General features: G+C 43.1%; 1 protein-coding gene and 1 pseudogene across 4 annotated transcripts in view; both read right to left on the bottom strand.

Annotated features, from left to right (window-relative positions):
- Positions 1 to 1,632: 1,632 nt before the first annotated feature.
- Positions 1,633 to 19,933, bottom strand: part of TMEM45B (transmembrane protein 45B) — a 33,730-nt gene continuing 15,429 nt past the window's right edge. Inside the window, exons 1-6 of one of the 4 annotated variants that reach the window (XM_047690853.1) lie at positions 19,019 to 19,038; positions 6,769 to 6,964; positions 4,603 to 4,809; positions 3,571 to 3,755; positions 2,944 to 3,089; positions 1,633 to 1,897 (exon numbers count right to left, since the gene is read on the bottom strand). In XM_047690853.1, coding sequence (XP_047546809.1) covers positions 1,789 to 1,897; positions 2,944 to 3,089; positions 3,571 to 3,755; positions 4,603 to 4,809; positions 6,769 to 6,949 — 828 coding nt within the window. In that variant the 5' untranslated portion in view covers positions 6,950 to 6,964; positions 19,019 to 19,038 and the 3' untranslated portion in view covers positions 1,633 to 1,788. Of the gene's footprint in view, positions 1,898 to 2,943; positions 3,090 to 3,570; positions 3,756 to 4,602; positions 4,810 to 6,768; positions 6,965 to 10,442; positions 10,461 to 14,669; positions 14,737 to 19,018; positions 19,039 to 19,933 lie in introns of those variants that run through there. The other 3 variants (XM_047690851.1, XM_047690852.1, XM_047690850.1) reach the window with 3 other exon arrangements.
- On the bottom strand, positions 12,110 to 12,202 carry LOC125080259 (uncharacterized; annotated as a pseudogene).

Raw genomic sequence — 19,933 nt, 5'->3', positions numbered from 1 at the left:
CACACCTCAGCCCCTCACTCTGGAGAAAATACATTTCCTTACAGTGTACTGTACTGTCCTCGCCCCTTCCATCTGCAGTGGAGATCTTTACATGCAACTAACACTGTAAGTAGGTTCCTTACCCCCATGCCAGTCTCTAAGGAAAGAATGTGTTTTATGTTAATTGCCCATAATGGGTCCTCCAGTACTTACTGAATGGATGTTTGGGTTACTACTTAGCAGGCAAATGGAAGTGGATCCTGAAAGGCGACCCACAGGTTCTCTTCTCATAATTAAATCCCAGTTTCAGGTAGCTAATTTTTAACCCCTTAGTTGTGAACTCAGTACTGAAGTGCTGGCTAACCGTGGGAGTTCAGCTCTCACGTAAGTGCATTTCTGCCAAAGAACACACAGTGCTTCATGTCGAAGATCTCTGCTGTATTTGTATGAAGTAGTGGTCGTGGGGAGGGGGTCCTCTATTGAGAAGTAAGCTGGCTTTGTAGTCCTAAAGGCTGGCTTTGCGACTTTGTAGCTCTGTGACCTTCGGCTCATCAGCTTCTTTGCAGAACCCAGTGTGCTTCCATTACACGTGGTTGTGCAAGTCACATGGGAGACAGTGCCTTTCAGAATGAGGGGAGTGCTGTACACACAAATGGTACTGTTGGTCTGGAAGACCTTTCCAGCTTGTCCTAGCCCACTTCTGTCAGTTTGTGGAACTTAACTCTCTGTGTTCCTTCATGATTTCGTGACCTTTGTGCTTCTTGTTCTCTATGCCTGGAATGTGCTTTTTCTACAGGGCAGACTCCGCATCTCCTCTCCTCCCTCGTGTTTCACGGTAGTTGCACTTACCCCTTATGGCACCAGTCACCCTGTAGGTAACTGGTTGCATATCTCTCCCATTAGACTGAATTCCTGGTTGGACAGGTATCTCAGTGATCCTTCCAACCATTTCCATGCTGGTGCAAAGCAGATGTTTAATAAATATTTTTTGAAGGAAGTTAAAAAACAAAAAACAAAAAATATCCAGAACCAACATTACAGGGTTGAGACTTTACATTACTAGTTCAAGATCCACATCCTCTGCAGGATTCTTACCCTCTGCTTTCAGCTATATTTAAATTCAAGGTCTTTAGTAACCTGCCTTTTTCTCTCTACCTCATTATACAGATTTCCTGTTAGCATCTTCTTATTAGAGTACTTTTGAGGACCCAGAACATCTATGTTCCAGCTCTCAGCTGGGCTACTAACTAGCTTCCTGATCAAAAAAAATCACCTTTGGCCCAGCATCATCACTTATCAGTAGTACTGCAGTATTCTGGAGTATTAATGGTTAATTAGGAAATGTTTAACAAGTAATATTTAAAGTACCAAAGCTTGTGAATTTTTACTTAAAAAAAAAAAATATGTGCTAGAATTTGCATCTTTAAAATAAAGGCAGTCTTGTTTACTTAATTTCTCTAAGAAAGTACCTGTTTTCTTGAGAGGAAAAAGGAATAATTTATCAAAAGCAGTATTTTCTGCTGGATTCATATCCTGGATTCACCCATGAGGCCACATCCTATTCTGAAACTTTCAGAATCTTTGATTTCCCTTCATACAGAAACATAAATAAGGGCTTGTTGCTTCGTTTTTCTCTATGAAGGATACCATAGCAACAGGGACCTTAGTTTAATGAGAAGGTGCGAATATATAAAGCCTTAAGAGCAGACCACAGCAGGCACTGAAAGGGAGATGAGCTACCTCTTTGCACACTCTGGCATGTTGTACTCAGAGGGGCACATCCACCCCGCACTGGTGACGGGTGGCCTCTCATTCCTCATCCGAGCCACTCAAGAGGGCTGTCTGGTAAGTGTGATCTGACTTCAGCTTCTGAATGCCAATGATTTCTCCTCCAGGCATCTTTAACCGGGTCAAATGGCTGTAACAGAGCAACAGTAAAAGCACATGACATTAGCTCTGAAGTCCCTTGTTCTCTCAACCAAGGATGTTAAGGCATCCGTTGGTTCTTAAAGCATTTTCTTTACCTGTCTGTAAAATACTGTGGCTTTCTGCATATCTCACTTCTTGGACACTGTTCATTGGTAGATGATTAATAATATTTAATGGTTAATGTCATAACAGACTAAACATAGGTCTCCTGTCTCCCACTTTATTGTTTTACTGGCCAGGCAGTAGAACTAAAGGAAAAGTGTGACCTTAAGCTCCCTTCTGTGTGGTGTGTGTGTGTGAAGTCTGTCTACTTTGGGGAGGGAGACTGGAAACTAGAAAAAATGAGGGGCAGCTACAACAGAACTAATTACTAGCATACCCCAAAAATCACTCGCTCCACAGTTCAAGGCCATGTTTGCTGCTGACTCAATGGGTGACTTCAATCAAGTTACTAAGTCTTTGAAGCCTTGGTTTCCCCATCTGTAAAACCTTACAGCACATACTTCATAGAATAATGAGGATTCAGTGGGATAATAGACATGCGGTTCTTACTGCAGGGCCTGGGACAGTGAGTGCCTGGGAATGGTCAGCTATTCTAGTAACCTCTGACGAGCACTTGAAAGCGCGCCTGCTGTTACGGCACTGATTGCCACATCTCTGGGAAGGAGGTGGGGCGAACCCAGGAATAAGGTGATGGGTTCAAAACAATGGCGGAGCGGCATCTGCAGTCCAGCACTGATGCCTAATTCGGTTTTCCTTTCACATCACAGCCTTCAAGTCCATCAGAACTGCCTTTAAAACCTGGGTCTGTTGGGTTACTATGACCAGACAGTCCTTTAACTTCTCAGAATCTCATCACCTTCCTCTGCAGCACTGGGCAGATAGTTGGCTCTCAAGAAGTGGTACAAGATAGCACTGCTTAGTTATGGAAGCTCAGTCACTGGAAATAAAAATGATGTAGTGTAATAGATTTTAGGGACAAGAGGTTGTTAGGAGGAAAAAAACTAGACAGAAGTTGTCTTCCCTTGGACTTACCAGAAAACGAGCGAGTAGCCGATGGCCACAATGCAGAGGGCAGCCAAGTAGTGCCAGCAGAAGCACATGGTGATGAACATGAGGTTTGCGTGATCTTTCTGGTCCCATTCGGGTCCTCCAAAAGGTGGGAAAAGCACAAACCCGATCTGGTGGGTTATACAGAGAAGCTGGCTTTAGTTGCTCCTGAGAAGTGAGCTCACTGCCTCCCCACACTCCCCCCATTGTCTATATCTCTCCCACTGCCTCGTCTTCCCCATACCTATACCGGAGGCAGAGAAAGGCCTTTTTGTGCGGGAGGATTACTCTCCTGGGTTTAGCATGAGCTTAAAGACAACATTTCAGGACGTCCATTTCAGGTGAGCAGGCAAGTGGAGCCTGTAACAGTGTCTGCACCACAGGGCAGATGGGGCGTTCTTTAATATGCTCACTCTGTGCTGCGTGGTTCCTCCTGTTAATCCATCAGTAAGATGCTACCGGATGAAATTACTTAAGGGTGGGGGGGTAGGCATGGGAAGACAAGTTGCCCTGCAGAGCCCTTCCTGTGCTGGCCAGGGGGACCTGCCTTACCTGAGCTCAGCGTGGCTCCTGGAATCCATGCGTGTGAAGAGCACCGTTTTGGATAATTACCTGCCAGAACCAGGTGCCCTGAAGAATAACGAGACTGGTTCGGAAGAGCTGCAGCACGATATTGTCCCGGAGGATCACCTCTACAAAGATGCTGAAGGCCCCTCCGAACACGGCGCACAGCAGGAGCGAGTGGATGTGCTGGTCCAGGGGTGGGCGGTTATGGACGTGGTAGTAGAAGAGAAAACCTGCACAAAGCAATTTCAGCCACCATGGGTTTGCGGCATTCTGCTCCGAAGGCTTCATCTGCACTGTTCCCATTCCTAGAATGCCCTCCTACACCTGTCTCAAAGCTCGATCTTTCTCAGCAGTTACGAAGTCAGCTGATACAACATTACAGGGCTACAGCAGATTGATTTCGTGTTATGTACAAAGTGGATCTGTGCTGCAAGGGATGGATCCTTTAAATGCCTTCATGCAGATGCGTAGGTGAAACATGTTGCTGATTTGTGACGGACTGTGTGCGTGTGTACTAGAAGTTCAGTTTTGCCCTCATTCAACCGTTCCACACCACCCCCCCCAGCTCTTCCTGAAGTACAGAAGTAGTAAGAGGAGGTTGTTGGATTACAAAATGCTTTTTCCTTATCTCGGTTAGTGTGAGTTCTGTTGGGAGATGGGGCCTAGCTGCTGAGTGGGTCTCCTGAGGGTTGTGATGGAGTCCAGACAGGAACACACTCCAGGGTGGGAGTTGGAGTGCAGTCTCTCTTCCCCGAGCAGAGGGAGTTCTGATGTGTGGTGGCATCTGGCCAGGTTTGGGAGAGCTACTGTGTGTGTGAGTGTGGATGTGCACACGTGCAAGCATGATGGGGGAGGAGCTAGGGAGTTTGTGCACCGAGAACCAGAGACTTGGGCTCAAAGCCTTATGTTTTCATGTGCTGTTTTACGGACTATGTCCCCTGTATCATCCAGAGCACAGGACCAAGTCCTGTTCAGGTTTCCGAAATTCAGCGATTGGGGCTTTCTGGGGGAAAGTTCCTGTATTTGCAGTATTTGTCTCTTGCTTTGTTCTTTTCCCCATCCGCACCACTAAGTTACCTTCGGTGAATGTCGCCACAGCCATAACCAGTCTGTCCAGCCCCAGGGGAACATGGCTGACGAGGCAGGTGAGCAGATCCACGATCCCTGAGACCGCGAAGAATAAGTACATGGTGCTGTGCTGCCAGTTCATTAACTTCACCCACTCGCTTTCGTGGTACAGGTGGAGGTGGGGCCCGTCGGGAACAAACTGCTCCGCCAGGATCCCTGTGGGGGATGAGAGCAGAGCATGAGAGGGAGGAGGAGCTCAACACAGACGAAAACACCTGCAGGTCATGAGTGAAGCTGAGACGGGTGAAAGTGGCCCACACTTCCTGGGCCTACTTTGCTTCCTCAGATGCAGCTATTTCAGTGCAAAATAAGGCTTTTGCCGGGGAACCTGTGTGGACATCTTGCCTTTGTTCCTTTGGGGATGGGATGCGGAGAGAAGCAGCAGTAGAAACAGTCACACAGGTCCCCAGGATATTTGTTTGGTGACTGAGCTGAAAGCAAGGCACAATCACTTCGGTGAGAATGTGGCTGATGCATTAATCTTTGGGCTAAGTGAGCAGTGAAGGAAATCCTGGAACAAAACCATTAGGTTGAAAATAAGGGGACCCGAGCAAAGACACTGGTGGTGGAGACAGCGGAGTGCGCCTGAAGGGGGAGAAGCAGCTCCCGGTGCGTGTTCATCAGGGCACGAGCCTTCGAGTGAGTGGTTTTCCTGAGCACAGAGTGAGCTCTGTGAGCTGTGAGCCCTTCCCGTAGCTTTCGGTCTCCGTAACCTAAATACTGGGAAAAGCAGGCGGAGGCATGTCACTGGGGTTTCTGTGTCTTACAAGAGGCAACCCTTTGAGGCAGTGGCTCATAGTTCTTAGCCCTCCTACTTCATCATCTGTTTTGGAAGGCAAAAGATTGGCCTTTATGCCCAGTGCCCTGAATGTTGTTGGGGCCTAGAATAATGCTCCATGACAACATTCTGGACCCTGTTCCCCAAACGTTTTTCCCTTAAACCCAGCCCCTTCCCAAATTTATATGTGAAGGGTCAAGGAATTGGTGGCAAGGACCAGGGGAAGAGGTCCCACTGACACTGGAATGGGAGCTCTGTGAGGGCAGGGACTCTGCTTGGTTCCCCACTGTATCCCCGAGACCTGGAATAGTGAGTTCCTGCTGGGTAGGAGCTCAGGAGATCTCGTTGGATGAGCAGTGGTTTTACCCAGCGAAGAGGCCAAAGACTTTTCTAGCTCTTTTTCTAGGCAACACTGATGCTGTCCTTAGCATTTAAGCTGTGTAGTTCCCGTCACTTCTTGACTCCAGCAAGACAAGATGCCCGAATGACTGCCTGGGGGATGGGAAAACCCAGCGGGGCTGGGCGAAGCAAGCTAGGTGCCTCCGCTCACTCCAAGAGGGGCAGCTCCTTCTGAGACGCTGTAGGCCTAAGATGGGAAGCAGCAAAACGCAACTGCAGAATGAAGTCCCATTACCCCTATGATGGGCAGATCCCGAGGAAGAACACTTTCTACTGTTGGCCCTGCGGGCCCCTTCTCGTGTGGCCACGAGTGGAGTGGAAGGGATGACAAGTCACCATGGAAGTGCGAGGGTTTTGCTGGAACGGGCACAGTAAAGGAAAATCCCTTTCCAACAGCCCTCTGCTGGCTTTCTTCAGTCTCTTCCCCTGCCTCTCTTACTAATCCTCTAGCATAAAGTCCCTGTCTTTGTGATTGCTTGAGATATGGGGATGGAGGATATGCCAAGGAATTAGGTGATAACAACTCTTGAGATTCTAGTAGACAGACAACTGGAAGGAAAGATGATTTTTCTAAACTCCATTTAGTACTTCCCTAATTCATGTACATGAGCTTACTCTATTTTTTTTCTATTATTTATGTTTTATCTCTTTCATCAAGTAGGTCTTCTATTCCTACAACTTACACCTATGTCCTTCTAGGGCAAAGAATGTTTATTTGGTAGTTTTTCACAGCGCACTATGGTGTAAAGTGCTATTAACTATTAACACTGACAAAGCTCGGATCACAATAGATACTATAAAATATTTAGTGGTGCACTGAAAATCCTTGTTTTGTTAACTGCCAGTGGAAACATTCCATTTCACAGAGTCCAGAAAAATGGGTTAAAGTTGCTGGGTGTGGTGGGGAGATCCCCTGGACCAGATGACCCCCTTCTTACCAATGACTGAAAACAAGGTTCTGATTGCGGCTTCAATGATCTCGAGACGCTGTTGGTAACGAGTCAGTCGGCTGCTTTTCCCCTTCTGGTGAAAGTATATCAGCGGGTACTTTACTGACCACCACAGCCCAACTATCAAGAAGAAACTCCCTGGGAGAGCATGGCCCTTAAAGTTCGCCATTGTGTTCTCCGGCACCTAAGAAAATAGGGGACAGCTGTCATGTGGCTGGACGAAGAAAACAGAAAAGGATATTTTGGTAGGAAACACAATATGTGACTGAGAATTCCAAATCATAAGCCCAGGGAAGAAGGCCCCCCTCATTCTCATGGGCAGGCGCTCAGCAGATAAGACTTCAAGGGCATAACATGAAGGCTTATTTTATGAGAATGACTATTCCAACCCTGGCTGTCAGGACTTCCACCCCCGAGCACTGCCTACATGGTCTGTTTCACATCTGATGCCCTTACAATTGAGCATCCCACCCTTCCTTAAGAACTTTCCCAAGTTTTAAAAAACCCTTATCATTAAAAACAAGTCAAACCATATTTAAAAGGCTTCTAATGGAAAGCAGCAGCCCTGTGATCCTTCCCTCCTCACCCACTAGTGAAATCACTCTAATTTCTTCTGGTGTTTGCCTGCAGGATTCTCGTGCATTTGTGCAGGCTGCCGTTTGCTCGTCCATCTCGGTGGGGCCTTGTCTGCCAGCTTCCTGGAGCTCTCCCTCCTCAACCCTCACAGGCACCGCAGTCACATGATGTTCATTTGCTTCAATCATCACTTTCATTATTATGGCTCTGTCAATCCAAAGTCCTTACCACGGCTGATAAGCCCTACATGATCCCAGCTATACCTTTGACCTCTCCGACCTACCCCTCCAGCCCCGCGCCATGGGGTCCCTTCCCAGGCCTCCATTCCCAAGCACAGACAGCTCCTGCTTCAGGGCTTGGGCCGTCTGTCATTGCCAGCGGGCTTTCCACGAAAAGCCAACAGGTCTCCCTTCATGTTTCTCAAGTCTCCATTCAAATGTTACTCTATTCCCAGACTACTTTGTGTAAAGTAGCAGGCACGTCCCATTTTTCAATCCAGGTATGCTTTTTTAAAAAATTTATTCATTGTATGTTTGTTATTTACAGCTAATAACTACTACCAAATGCTATCCAGGTATATGTCTAAATTTTCTTTAGAAAGCATGGATCACTATCTGATATTACATATTGATTTTTTTTTAAGCCCCCAGCTCTATCCACTGGAATGTAAAGTCCCTGAAAGTAGGGATTTGCTCTGTTTCGTTATTGCAGTTAGCTCAGTGCCTACAGGGGGGCCCGAGTAAGCACTCAAGTATTTGTGGAACAAATACATGCTCATCCAAGTAGTATATTACAGGATACATTTTCAGCATTTTTTTTTTTTTAGAGCTGTTGTAGGTTTACAACAAAATTGAGAGTAAGATAGATTTTTCACACAGCTTTTGCCTGCACACATGCATAGTCTCCCCCATTATGGATATCACTCACCTGAATGGCGCTTTTTTTCATTACTATGTTAGTCACCATACAGTACATCATCAGTTTTTGATGCAGTGCTCCATGATTCATCATTTGCGTATAACACCCAGTGCTCCGTGCAATCTGTGCCCTCCCTAATACCCACCACCCGGCCAACCCATCTCCCCTTCCCTTTAAAACCCTCAGTTTGTTTCCTGCAGTCCACAGTCTCTCATGATTCATCTCCCCCTCTGATTTCCAACCCCTTCATTTTCCCCTTCCTTCACCTAATGTCCTCCATGCTGTCCCTTGTGTTCCACATATAAGGGAAACCATATAATTGTCTTTCTCTGATTGACTTATTTCACTCAGCAGAATCCCCTCCGGTTCCACCCTGGAGGGATGGAGAATACCCCTCCAAAATGGTGGGTATTGATCCTTTCTGATGCCTGAGTAATATTTGGTGATTTTTTTTTTAACCAAGGATGAATCCACACTGACACATCATCATCACCCCAAGTCCACAGTTCACCTTAGGGTTCACCTTTTTTTTTTTTTTTTTAAGATTTTGTTTATTTGAGAGAGAGTGTGCAGGTATTGGATGGGGGTGGTGGGAAGGGCACAGGGAGAGGGAGAAGCAGGCTCCCTACTGAGCACGGGGCCTAATTTGGGGCTCCATCCTAGGACCTCAGGATCATGACCTGAGCTGAAGACAGACGCTTAACTGACTGAACCAGCCAGGTGCCCCTAGGGTTCACTCTTGATGTTATGCATTCTGTGGGTTTGGACAAAAGTATAATGACATGTATCCATCACTATAAATATCACACAGTATTTTCACTGCCCTAAAAATTCTCTGTGCTCTGCCTATTCATCTCTCCCCCTCCCCCACCCCCGACACCACCCCTTTTTACTGTCTCCACAGTTTTGCTTTTTCTAGAATGTCGAAGGTTGGAATCGTAAAATATGTAGCCTCTTCAGATTGGCTTCTCTCATTTAGTAATATGCACTTTTCTGTCTTTTCATGTCTGGATGTACCACAGTTTATCCATTCACCTACTGTAGGACATCTTGATTGCTTTTAAGATTTGAGAATCATGAATAAAGCTGTTAATCTGTGTGCAGGTGTTTGTGTGAACGCAAGTTTTTATCTCCTTCAGTTAAACACCAAGGAGCGAGACTGCTGGATTGTATGGTAAGTGTGTGTTTTGTAGGAACTGCCAAACCGTCTTCCAGAGTGGCTGTGCCACTTTGCATTCTCACTAGCAACCTACGCAGCACCAGCATTTGGTGTTGTCAGTGTTGCAGACACTGAATTTGGCCATTCTAAGAGGTATGTAGTAGTATGTCATCATTTGAATTTGCAGTTATCTGATGACGTACTATGATGGGGAGCATCTTTTCAGATGCTTATTTGTATATCTTTGGTGAAGTGTCTGTCAAGGTGTTTGACTCATTTTTAATTTTTTTTTCTTCAGTTTTAAGAGTTGTTTATTTTGGATAGCAGTCCTTTATCAGATGTCTTTTGCAAATATTGTCTTCCAGTCTGTGGCTTGTCTTCTCATTTTCTTCTTCTTTTTTTTAATATTTATTTATTTGACAGAGAGAGAGAGAGAGAGAGAGATCACAAGTAGGCAGAGAGAGAGGGGGGAAGCAGGCTCCCTGCTGAGCAGAGAGCCCCATGCGGGGCTCGATCCCAGGACCCTGAGATCATGACCTGAGCCGAAGGCAGAGGCTTAACCCACTGAGCCACCCAGGCGCCCCCCTCTTCTCATTTTCTTTCTTTCTTTTTTTTTTTTTTAAAGATTTTATTTATTTATTTGACAGAGATCACAAGTAGGCAGAGAGGCAGGCAGAGAGAGAGAGAGGAGGAAGCAGGCTCCCCGCGGAGCAGGGAGCCCGATGTGGGGCTCGATCCCAGGACCCTGGGATCGTGACCTGAGCTGAAGGCAGAGGCTTTAATCCACTGAGCCACCCAGGCGCCCTCTTCTCATTTTCTTGATTGTGTCTTTTGCAGAGCAGAAGTTTTTAATTTTAACATTATATAATTATATATAAGAAACACAGTTAGTTGCCAGAGTTATCATTATTATAGGAATCAAATGAGACAATGTATTATAAAGTACTTTAAAAAGCATATTACAAAATGTTTTTATAAACATTTTTATAAACATTAATTTTAGGGGTGCCTGGGTGGCTCAGTCATTGGGTGTCTGCCTTCAGCTTGGGTCACAATCCCAGGGTCCTGGGATTGAGGCCCCCGTTGGGCTCCCTGCCAAGGTGGAGAGTCTGCTTCTCCCTCTCCCACTCCCCCTGCTTGTGCTCTATCTCTCTCTCACTGTGTCTCTCTCTCTGTCAAATAAATAAATAAAATCTTAAAAAAAATTATTAATTTTAATGAAGTCCAACTTACCAGTTATTTCTTTCATGGATTATGTCTTTGGTGTTGTATCTAAAAAAGCATCACCATACTCCAGGTCATCTAGGTTTTCTCTTATATGTCTTCTAGGAATTTTATAGCTTTACATTTTACATTTAGATCTATGGTTCATTTTGAGTCATCTTTTGTGATGGGTGTCTAGATTAATTTTTTTGCAAGTGGATATCCAGTTGTTCAGAGCTACTTGTTGAAGAGACCATATTGCTCCATTGTGTTAGATACCTTGGCTCTTTTGTCAAAGATCAATTGATCAGGGTCTATTTCTGGGCTCTATATTTCTGTTTCATTGATCTATTTACCTATTTCTTTGCCAATACCACAGTTTCTTGATAACTGTAGATTTATAATAAGTCTTGAAGTTGGGTCACATGAGTCCTTTGTTCTTTGTTCTTCTTCAATATTGTGTTGGCTATTCTGGGTCTTTTGCCTCTCCATATAAACTTTAGGATCAATTTGTCTATATCCATGAAATAACTTGCTGGGCTCTTTTCTTCTTTCTTTCTTTCTTTCTTTTTTTTTTTTTTTTTAAGATTTTATTTATTTATTTAACAGAGAGAGAGAGCACAAGTAGGCAGAGAGGCAGGCGGGGATGGGGGGAAGCAGGCTCCCTGCTGAGCAGAGAGCCCTATGTGGGACTCAATCCCAGGACCCTGAGATCATGACCTGAGCTGAAGGCAGAGGCTCAACCCACTGAGCCATCCAGGTGCCCCAACTTGCTGGGCTCTTGATTGAGATTACATTTAATTATCAGTTGAGTCAGGAAGAACTGATATCTTGACCATATCAAGACCTTGTCTTCCTATCCATGCACATGGAATATTTCCCCATTTATTTAGTTCTTTTGTTTCATTCATCTGAGTTCTGTGGTTTTCTTCAGATCTTGTGCTTATTGTGTTAGTTTTACACCTAAGTATTTCTTTTTGGGGGGTTGCTAATGTAAATGTGTTTTTAATTTCAAATTTCTCTTGTTCTCTCATACCTTTTTTGTTCCTCTGTTCCTTATTTACTGCTATCTTTTGTGTATAACATAATTTGGATGTACTATTCTAATTCCTCTTTTCATTTTTTTTAGCTATAGTTTTGAAAATATTCTTTTCTAGTGCTGGCTCTAGAAATTACCGTATGCATCACTGTCTACGGTAGGTTAATATTAACTTAATTCTGGTAAAATATAGCCATTTTGCTAATTTATAGCTCCATATCCTACGCCCTTCATCATGCCATGTTGAGATATGTATTAGTGATGAAGAAATATAAATTTATGTATAAACATCTATATTATAAACCAACAGCATTACAATTATTGCTTTAAATAGTCATTTCAAAAAACTTCTTAATAAGTTTTTAATTTTAATTCCAGTATAGTTAACATATGTGTTATATTAGTTTTAGGTGTACAATATAGTGATTTAATACAAAAATATGTTTGCATATCCTGCTTGTGCAGAGGCTGTGTTAATCTTCTCTGTATCATTCCAATTTTAGTATCTATGCTGTTGAACTGACCAGTAAATAGTCTTACGTTTTTCAGGAAATAGAGACGGATATATAGCCTTTATATTTAATTACATATTTACCATTTCTAGTGCTCTTCATTCCTTCCTGTGCATTTGAATAACACTGTAATCTCATTTACTTCCAACAGGAAGGAGATCTTTTAATATTTCTTATAGATCAGTTCTGTTACCAATGAATTCTTTCTGTTTTGTTTATCCGGAAATATCTTTATTTCATTTTCATTTTTGAAAAATAGGCTGGATACAGAAGTCTTAGTTGGCAGTTTTTCCTTTCAACACTTTGATTATGTCATTCCATTGGCTTCTGGCTGATGAGAAATCAGCTATTAATTATATTGTTATCCCCCAGGGAGTTACTTTTCTTCCTGCATTCAAGTTTTTCCTCTTATCTTTGGCTTTCAGCAGTCTGACTCTAATATATCTTTTTGCGGTTCTTCTGTGTTTTGTTTTGTTTTATTCTTTGATCTTGGCTGAGCGGCTTGGGTCTGTAGCTTAATATTTTTCACCAAACTTGAGAAGTTTTCAGCCATTAATTCCTCAGTTATCTTTTCTGACTCCCCCCTCTCTCTGCCTCCCCTTCCCTGCTCATTCCCGTGTTTAACTCATAGAGCCAAAGATTTTCAACCCTCTAGTCACCACCCTAAACTGCATCTGTTTCTCCTGGCAGCAAAACTACTTGTTTACATAGCTAGCTCCACATTACTTCACAGACCTGTACCCCTGGGGCAAATAATACATTATATGTCAATAAAAAAAAAAAAAGGAAAAACAAGTCATGTTGACTGAGTGGAGGTGTTAATGGCAGCAGCCTCAGGCAAAAAGTCCATGGCCTCCAACTGTTTTGCCTGAAGATATAGTAGCTTTTCAACAACAAAAGCTGCTATTGGGAGTTTAGCTGAATTACTCCATAATACCGCTGTCTCCTCCACCATTTTGTGTGGGCAGGTGGCCAGCAGAGGCCTTGAACTGGCATGAGCCCGTCCTGCGAGCATGCCCCAGAGATCAACTGCAGAGTCATGAGTACACGGAAGTTCCTGGTACCACTATCCCAGGGGTGTGTCCCCACCCCCCAACCCCCTCCACACTCCCCCCCCCACCTCCCCCATCAGGGCCTTCCCCGTGTGCACTCTTTAAATAAGACCCCTATGAAGCTTACCAAATCCTGTTCTTTCTGATTAGAACTGAACAGTCCGGGCCTAGCCTGGGAATCCCAGGGGCTCCACTTGTGGATATGTGTACCAGGTCCTGTCACACTCTCTACCTGCGCTCTGCCTTGACCTCCCCATGTGGTCCCTCAAGGTGTGACTTGCACCTTCTCCAGGACCTTTGAAAAATACAAATCTCTGTTTCAATAGTCATCTTTTGGTGAACAGAGACTCGCCATCAGATGCCCCAGGACTCTTACTTAACAAACGTCAATTTAACAAAGTCACAACAATGTCTTGATTCGTGGTCTGACTTTGGTCAATTTCCAGTTCCTGGAAATGGCTAGTTTTGACAATTTTTTCTAGCTTTATACATTTTTTTGTTTGGTTTGTGCAGAAAGAAATTGCCTGTCTATTCATGCTTCCATTACTGGAAGGCTCTCTTCTCATTCTTTTTAAACCCTGTATTGATCAACATTTTTTTTTTTAAGATTTTATTTATTTGACAGAGAGAGAGAGAGAGATCACAAGTAGGCAGAGAGGCAGGCAGAGAGAGAGGGAGAACCAGGCTCCCTGCTGAGCAGAGAGCCGGACGCGGGACTCCATCCCAGGACCCTGAGATCACGACCTGAGCCGAAGACAGAGGCTCAACCCACTGAGCCACCCAGGTGCCCTGATCAACATTTTTAAAAAGCCTCCATTTTCATTTAATGTTCAACACAGGTCCCCTTCATGATCCAGCCTGTTCTACTCCCTTGTTTTCTTAGCCAGAAGTGCAGAAAAACCAGCTCTGCAAATCTTTCCTGTCCTTCCCCATTTTTTGAGGAGCAATACCCTGAATGAAGGCAGAGTCCTTGTCTGTTCACACCTGTTTGTCAGGCTTCACCCTCCCTTTTTATCTGGTTTCGGGTTCAATCAGTGAATGCAGGGCCTGCAGCACGTCTGTAGACACTATTTCTAAACCTACTTATGCTACTTGGAAAGATGAGTACATTGATTTGATGAGGGAGAGGAGCAGGGAGGTAGATTTCTTCCAGTAACCAATTATTAGATTACTTTACTTGATTAGCTACCTCATAGGACATTATAGTAGAGATATAGGATAGGTCAGTTTCAATAAGGAGGAAAAAGGAAATAACTAACTTCAAATTAAAAAATAAAAATTTAGACTTCTAATAATTTGGATAACACCATTCAAAGAGGCTAAGTCCCTGAGGAGTCTAGCTTAAAAAAAATAATTTAAAAATAAATTAAAAAGCAGATGTTTAAGGGATAAGTCCTTTAGAATTACACTCTAAAATACTTCAGAGGTACCTGGGTAATTCAGTCAGTTAAGCATCCAACTCCTGATTTCAGCTCAGGTCTTTTTTTCCCCTTTTTTAAAAAGTAGGCTCCACAGGGCTTGTACTCACAAACCTGAGATTAAAAAAAAAAAAAAAAATCAATCTAAGAAAAACCCACAAAGAAAACATCAGAAAGTGCTTCTGCAAAGATAATCTTCCTTTCTTATTTCAATATATTTGCTCTTTTTTTGATATTGCACAAGCTACAGTGTGAAGGGAGGGCTGAGTGTTTTGGAGAGGTAGTAGCTTTGTTACAGCTGACAGCTGAGAGACTAGTGGTTTGGGTACCTTTTCATGTCCTAAGGAGATCACTGGACAAGGAACATCATTTGCATAAGAGGTTTGACATGCTTTTCCTTGTCCTCCTTATCTTTAACCATTTCCCTCCTCTACATTCTCTAATTTTAATTTGAGATAAGTGAAATGGAAGACAAGTTGAAGATGTCCAGAAGAGAAAAAAGAGGGAAGAGTAAGGAGGAGGAGAAGACAGGGAAAGAAGAGGACTGGAGAGTCAGAGAAGTAGAGGGAGTGAGCAGAGGAAAGGAGAAATTATGCTTGATGCAGTTTGCCTGTAGTTAAAAATAAAACTTGATCTGGTGCCTTTTGTTTCTTAATAAAGCCCATATTTTCCCTTATTTTAGATGAAGAAAGTAGGGAAAGGATGTATTTAGATGAGTGAGAGAATCAAAAATAAGGAGATTGAATTTTATTTTCTTCCTTGAGTGCCTGGGCTTAGCAACCAGCACTCTCTAACATTAGAACTAAGGACTTGGCATTCATGGAAGGGGGGTTGGAATTAAAGCCAATTTCTCCCAATTTGAGATGACAGGATACAAATGTATAGATTACCAAATATCAGAGAACCTGGACCTCTTCTTAGTTCTAGCCATCCATTTGACTTAGTAAATTATGGTTTATCTTCATGATAGGAAATTATGTAATCATTAAAAAGAATGAATTAGAGCTATACCAGCTGTACTGGAAGGTTTTCCATGAGAGAGTTGGCCGAGACAAGCATGATGGAAAAGAATACTTATAATATGACCCATTTAAAACAAAACAAAACAAAACAAACAAATAATATGAACCATTTGGAGCAACAGTGGTACTGTCCTGCATATGTATATTATATATGTGTACAGGTATATGATTATATGAACAGGGAAAGCAATATGGAAGGGTACTTTGAGGGTATGTAACACTATATATTAAGTATGTCTGGCTCTCTGTCTTCTGGGCACATGGTACGATTGCATTTCTGGCCCCCTGTGGTTGGGTGGGGTCTTGGGAATTGTGGGCAGAAGTGTTAGTTCTGGGCAGAAACATGTGATTGCCAGTTCAAGACACCCCCGCCCCAGAACACATTTCCCTTTACCACGTTACTATCAATGTTCATGACAGTAGCTCTTCTAAGAGCCTAGATTCCAGAGTGAGGAGACATGGGGCAGAGCCCCAAACAAGCCACGATGAACACATGGCATGAGAAAAATAAACATTTGTAATGAGCCACTAAGCTTTGCGGATTGTTATCCAGCATTACCTAAATTGTTCTGAGTCATACGGATGTAAAGGATCAACATGTTATAGGTAGGACACAGGCTTTTGCAGTTTCTTTAAAAAGATATTGGAAAGCTTTACTATTTCAAGGGAAGAAGTTATGATGTCATGAAGAATGGCAGAATTTGTACCAAAAAGTTGCTAAAGACAATTTCGGCAAATTGTATCTGGAACTGTCCTGACTCCCTCCTTGTCTTTCTGATATCTGATAGACACATTTTCTCTTTCAAAATGGTCCCTGAGTTCTTCTACCTCCACCCTACTGCCCTGCCTTTAAAGGCCACAAAATTGGGGTGCCTGGGTGGCTCAGTGGATTAAAGCCTCTGCCTTCGGCTCGGGTCATGATTCCAGGGTGCTGGGATCGAGCCCCGCATTGGGCTCTCTGCTCAGCCAGAAGCCTGCTTCCTCCTCTCTCTCTGCCTGCCTCTCTGCCTACTTGTGATCTCTGTCTGTCAAATAAATAAATAAAGTCTTTAAAAAAAAAAAAAAAGGCAACAAAATTAAAATTCAAGCAAGTGGGGGTCTGTTTGTTACATTGTAAGGTTAACCTCTAGGGCCATTTCTCCAGCCCCCGCCGTGTTCTCAACAGCGGCCATGTGTCTGTGGATACTTTTGGTCATCGTCACAACTGGGCGTGATGGCGGTGTTGTTGGCATCCAGTGGGTGGAGCCTGGAAGTCCTGCTAAGCGTCTTGCGGTATGCAGGACCCCCCCCCCCCCCACGACAAAACAGTTCTGCAGCTCAGCTCTCAGTAACGCTGAGGCTGTGAGACCCAGAGACCCTGATCTATTCTAGGCCAGCTCCCTATCTTGCTTATTTTCTTAAGGAAGCAGAGATCCAGCTGCCTTTATTTGTTGTGTATGTCACCACTTATTAGAGTGTTCTACCTTCAAAACTGTTTATGGGGCATAAACTCACTTTCCTAGAAATTATCTCCCTTGCTTTCCATGATGCTCTTTTTTTTTTTTTTTAAAGTAACAGCTTTATGGAGATATAATTCACATACCATTTTCACCTACAGTATAAAATTCAGTGGTTTTGCATATATCTATGGAGTTGTACAATCAATCACCACAGTCAATTTTAGAACATTTTCATACCCACAAAAAAATTCCCCTAACCCATTAGTGACTCCATTTTCCCAAGTCCTCTTTCCTAAAAGCCCTAGGGAACCACTAATGTACTTTTTATTTCTACTAATTTACCTATTGTGGACATTTTACATAAATTGAGTCAAAAAATGTAGTCACTTGAGACTGACTTTCTTTTTTTAAAAATTGTTTATTTGTTTAATTGCTACACCCAGGATGGGGCTCGAACTCACAACCCCAAGATCAAGAGTCACATGCTCTCCTGACTGAGCCAGCCAGGAGCTCCTAGACTGGTTTCTTTCTTTTTGCATCATGTTTTTCAAGGTTCATCCACGTGTGGTATGCATCGCTACTTATCCCTTTCTATGGCTGAATATTTCATTGTATGCATATAACGCATTTATTGGTTTGCTGGGGCTGCTGTAACAAACCACACTGGGTGGTTTAAAAAAAAAACAACAAAATTTATTTTCTCACAGTTCTGGAGGTTAGAAGTCTGAGATGGAGGTGTTGGCAGGGTTGGTATTTTCTGAGGCCTTTGTCCTGGGTTTGAAGATGACGCACCTTCACATTTATCTTCCCTTAGTATGCGCCTGTGTCCTCTTCTTATAGGACAACAGCTAGATTAGATGAGAGCCCTCCCTGATGATGTCATTTTAACTTAATTATCTCTTTAAAGACCATGTCTTCAAATATAGTCACCTTCTGAAGTACTGGAGGTTAGGACTTCAACAACATATGAATTGGTGGGGGGTGGGGAGCATAAATCAGCCCATAACACCCCATTTTATCTGTTCATCACTTAATTCACAGTTCCATATACTTTTCTAGATTTAATTACTAAACCACTACAAAAGACAATTCAGATGTATCTAAGAAGACACTCTGAAGGTTTCAACAACTTTGCTAAGTGTTCCTGCTTTGTATTCCTGGGACAGTTGTTCCTAATGAATCTGAAAGTCACCCTCATATGGTTCTAGAAGTCTTAGTGCTTTCTTGCTATTTCTCTTTTACTTTTTTCAAACAATAGCTTTGTTGACATATAATTCATATAAAATACAGTACTTTAAAGCATATAATTCAATGATTGCTGGTATCCTCACAGTTGTGCAACCATTACCACCATCTGATTTTAGAACATTTTCATCAACCCAAAGCCATCATTCCCCATTTCCCATTCCCCATTTCCTCCCAATCCCTCTGACCCTGGCAACCACTAGCCTCCTTTATGTCTCCATGGGTTTGCCTATTCTAGATATTTCCTATAAGTGTAATCATATATCTCTGCCTCTTTCACTTAGTATGGTTTCAAGGTTCATCCAATCTTGTAGCATGTATCAGTGCTTCACTCTTTTTATTGCAGTTGTTGTTTCAGAGGGAGAGAGAGAGAGAATGCAAGCAGGAGGAGGAAGAGAGAGGGGGAGAGTAAGAATCCTCAAGCAGACTCCCTGCTGAGCGGGGAGCCCAACTTGAGGGACTCTATCTTATGACCCTAAGATCTTGGAAACCAAGAGTCGGATGCTTACCAACTGAGCCACCCAGGCACCCCCATTCATTTTTATTGTTGAATAATACTCCATTGTACAGATTTGGCATATTTTGTTTAGCCATGCATCTGGTTTTTAAATTTTAATCTTTCAAAAATCTTTAAAAATATTTATTTGAGGGGCACCTGGGTGGCTCAGTGGGTTAAAGCCTCTGCCTTCAGCTCGGATCGTGGTCTCAGGGTCCTGGGATTGAGCCCCACATGGGGCTCTCTGCTCAGAGGGGAGCCTGCTTCCCCTTTTCTCTCTGCCTGCCTCTCTGCCTGCTGTGATCTCTCTCTGTCAAAATAAATAAATAAAATTTAAAAAATATATTTATTTGAGAGAGAGAGAGAGAGGGAACGAGCACACAGGCAGCAGAAGCAGTAGAGGGAGAGGGAGAAGCAGGCTCTCTACTGAGCAGGGAACCTGATGCAGAGCCAGATCTCAGGACCCTGGGATCATGACCTGAGCTGAAGGCAGATGCTTAACCGACAGAGCCACCCATGCATCCCAGAAGCTTTTGATTTTAATGAAGTTCAGTTTACCTATTTTTTTCTTTTGTTGTTTGTGCTTTTGGTGTCCTAAGAAACCATTGCTTAAATCAAGAACATGAAGATTCACTCCTGTGTTTTCTTCTAAGATTTTTACAGTTTTATTTCTTACATTTATGTCTATGATCCATTTTAATTAACTTTTGTATATGGTGTGAGGTCATGATCCAACTTCATTTTTGCATATCCAACTGTCCCAGCCATCTGGTGAAGAGATTCTTTTCCCCTTTGAATTGTCTTGGTGCCTGTCTGTTTACCTTTCTACTCTTGAAAATGGATTTTGTCAATCTTCAGAGAAGGACCTTGACTACAATAAGGTGAAACTCTGGTGAAGAAAGAGTACTTCAACTCTTATGACACATATATTAAATATTTTAATAGAGTGTGCAGAATTATGACAATGAAAGGAGGACTCTGACTCACCCCGCAAGAAATAGGAGAAAGATTATAGAAGGAAGTGTCCTAAAACTTCCTTGAAAAACAGGTAAGCATAGGTAGGGTGGATACAGT

This window comes from Lutra lutra, chromosome 10, assembly GCF_902655055.1.
Source record: "Lutra lutra chromosome 10, mLutLut1.2, whole genome shotgun sequence".
Lineage (NCBI taxonomy): Eukaryota > Metazoa > Chordata > Mammalia > Carnivora > Mustelidae > Lutra > Lutra lutra.
The sequence above is the reverse complement of the archived record's forward strand: the minus strand, read 5'-3'. Positions and strand labels throughout refer to the sequence as shown.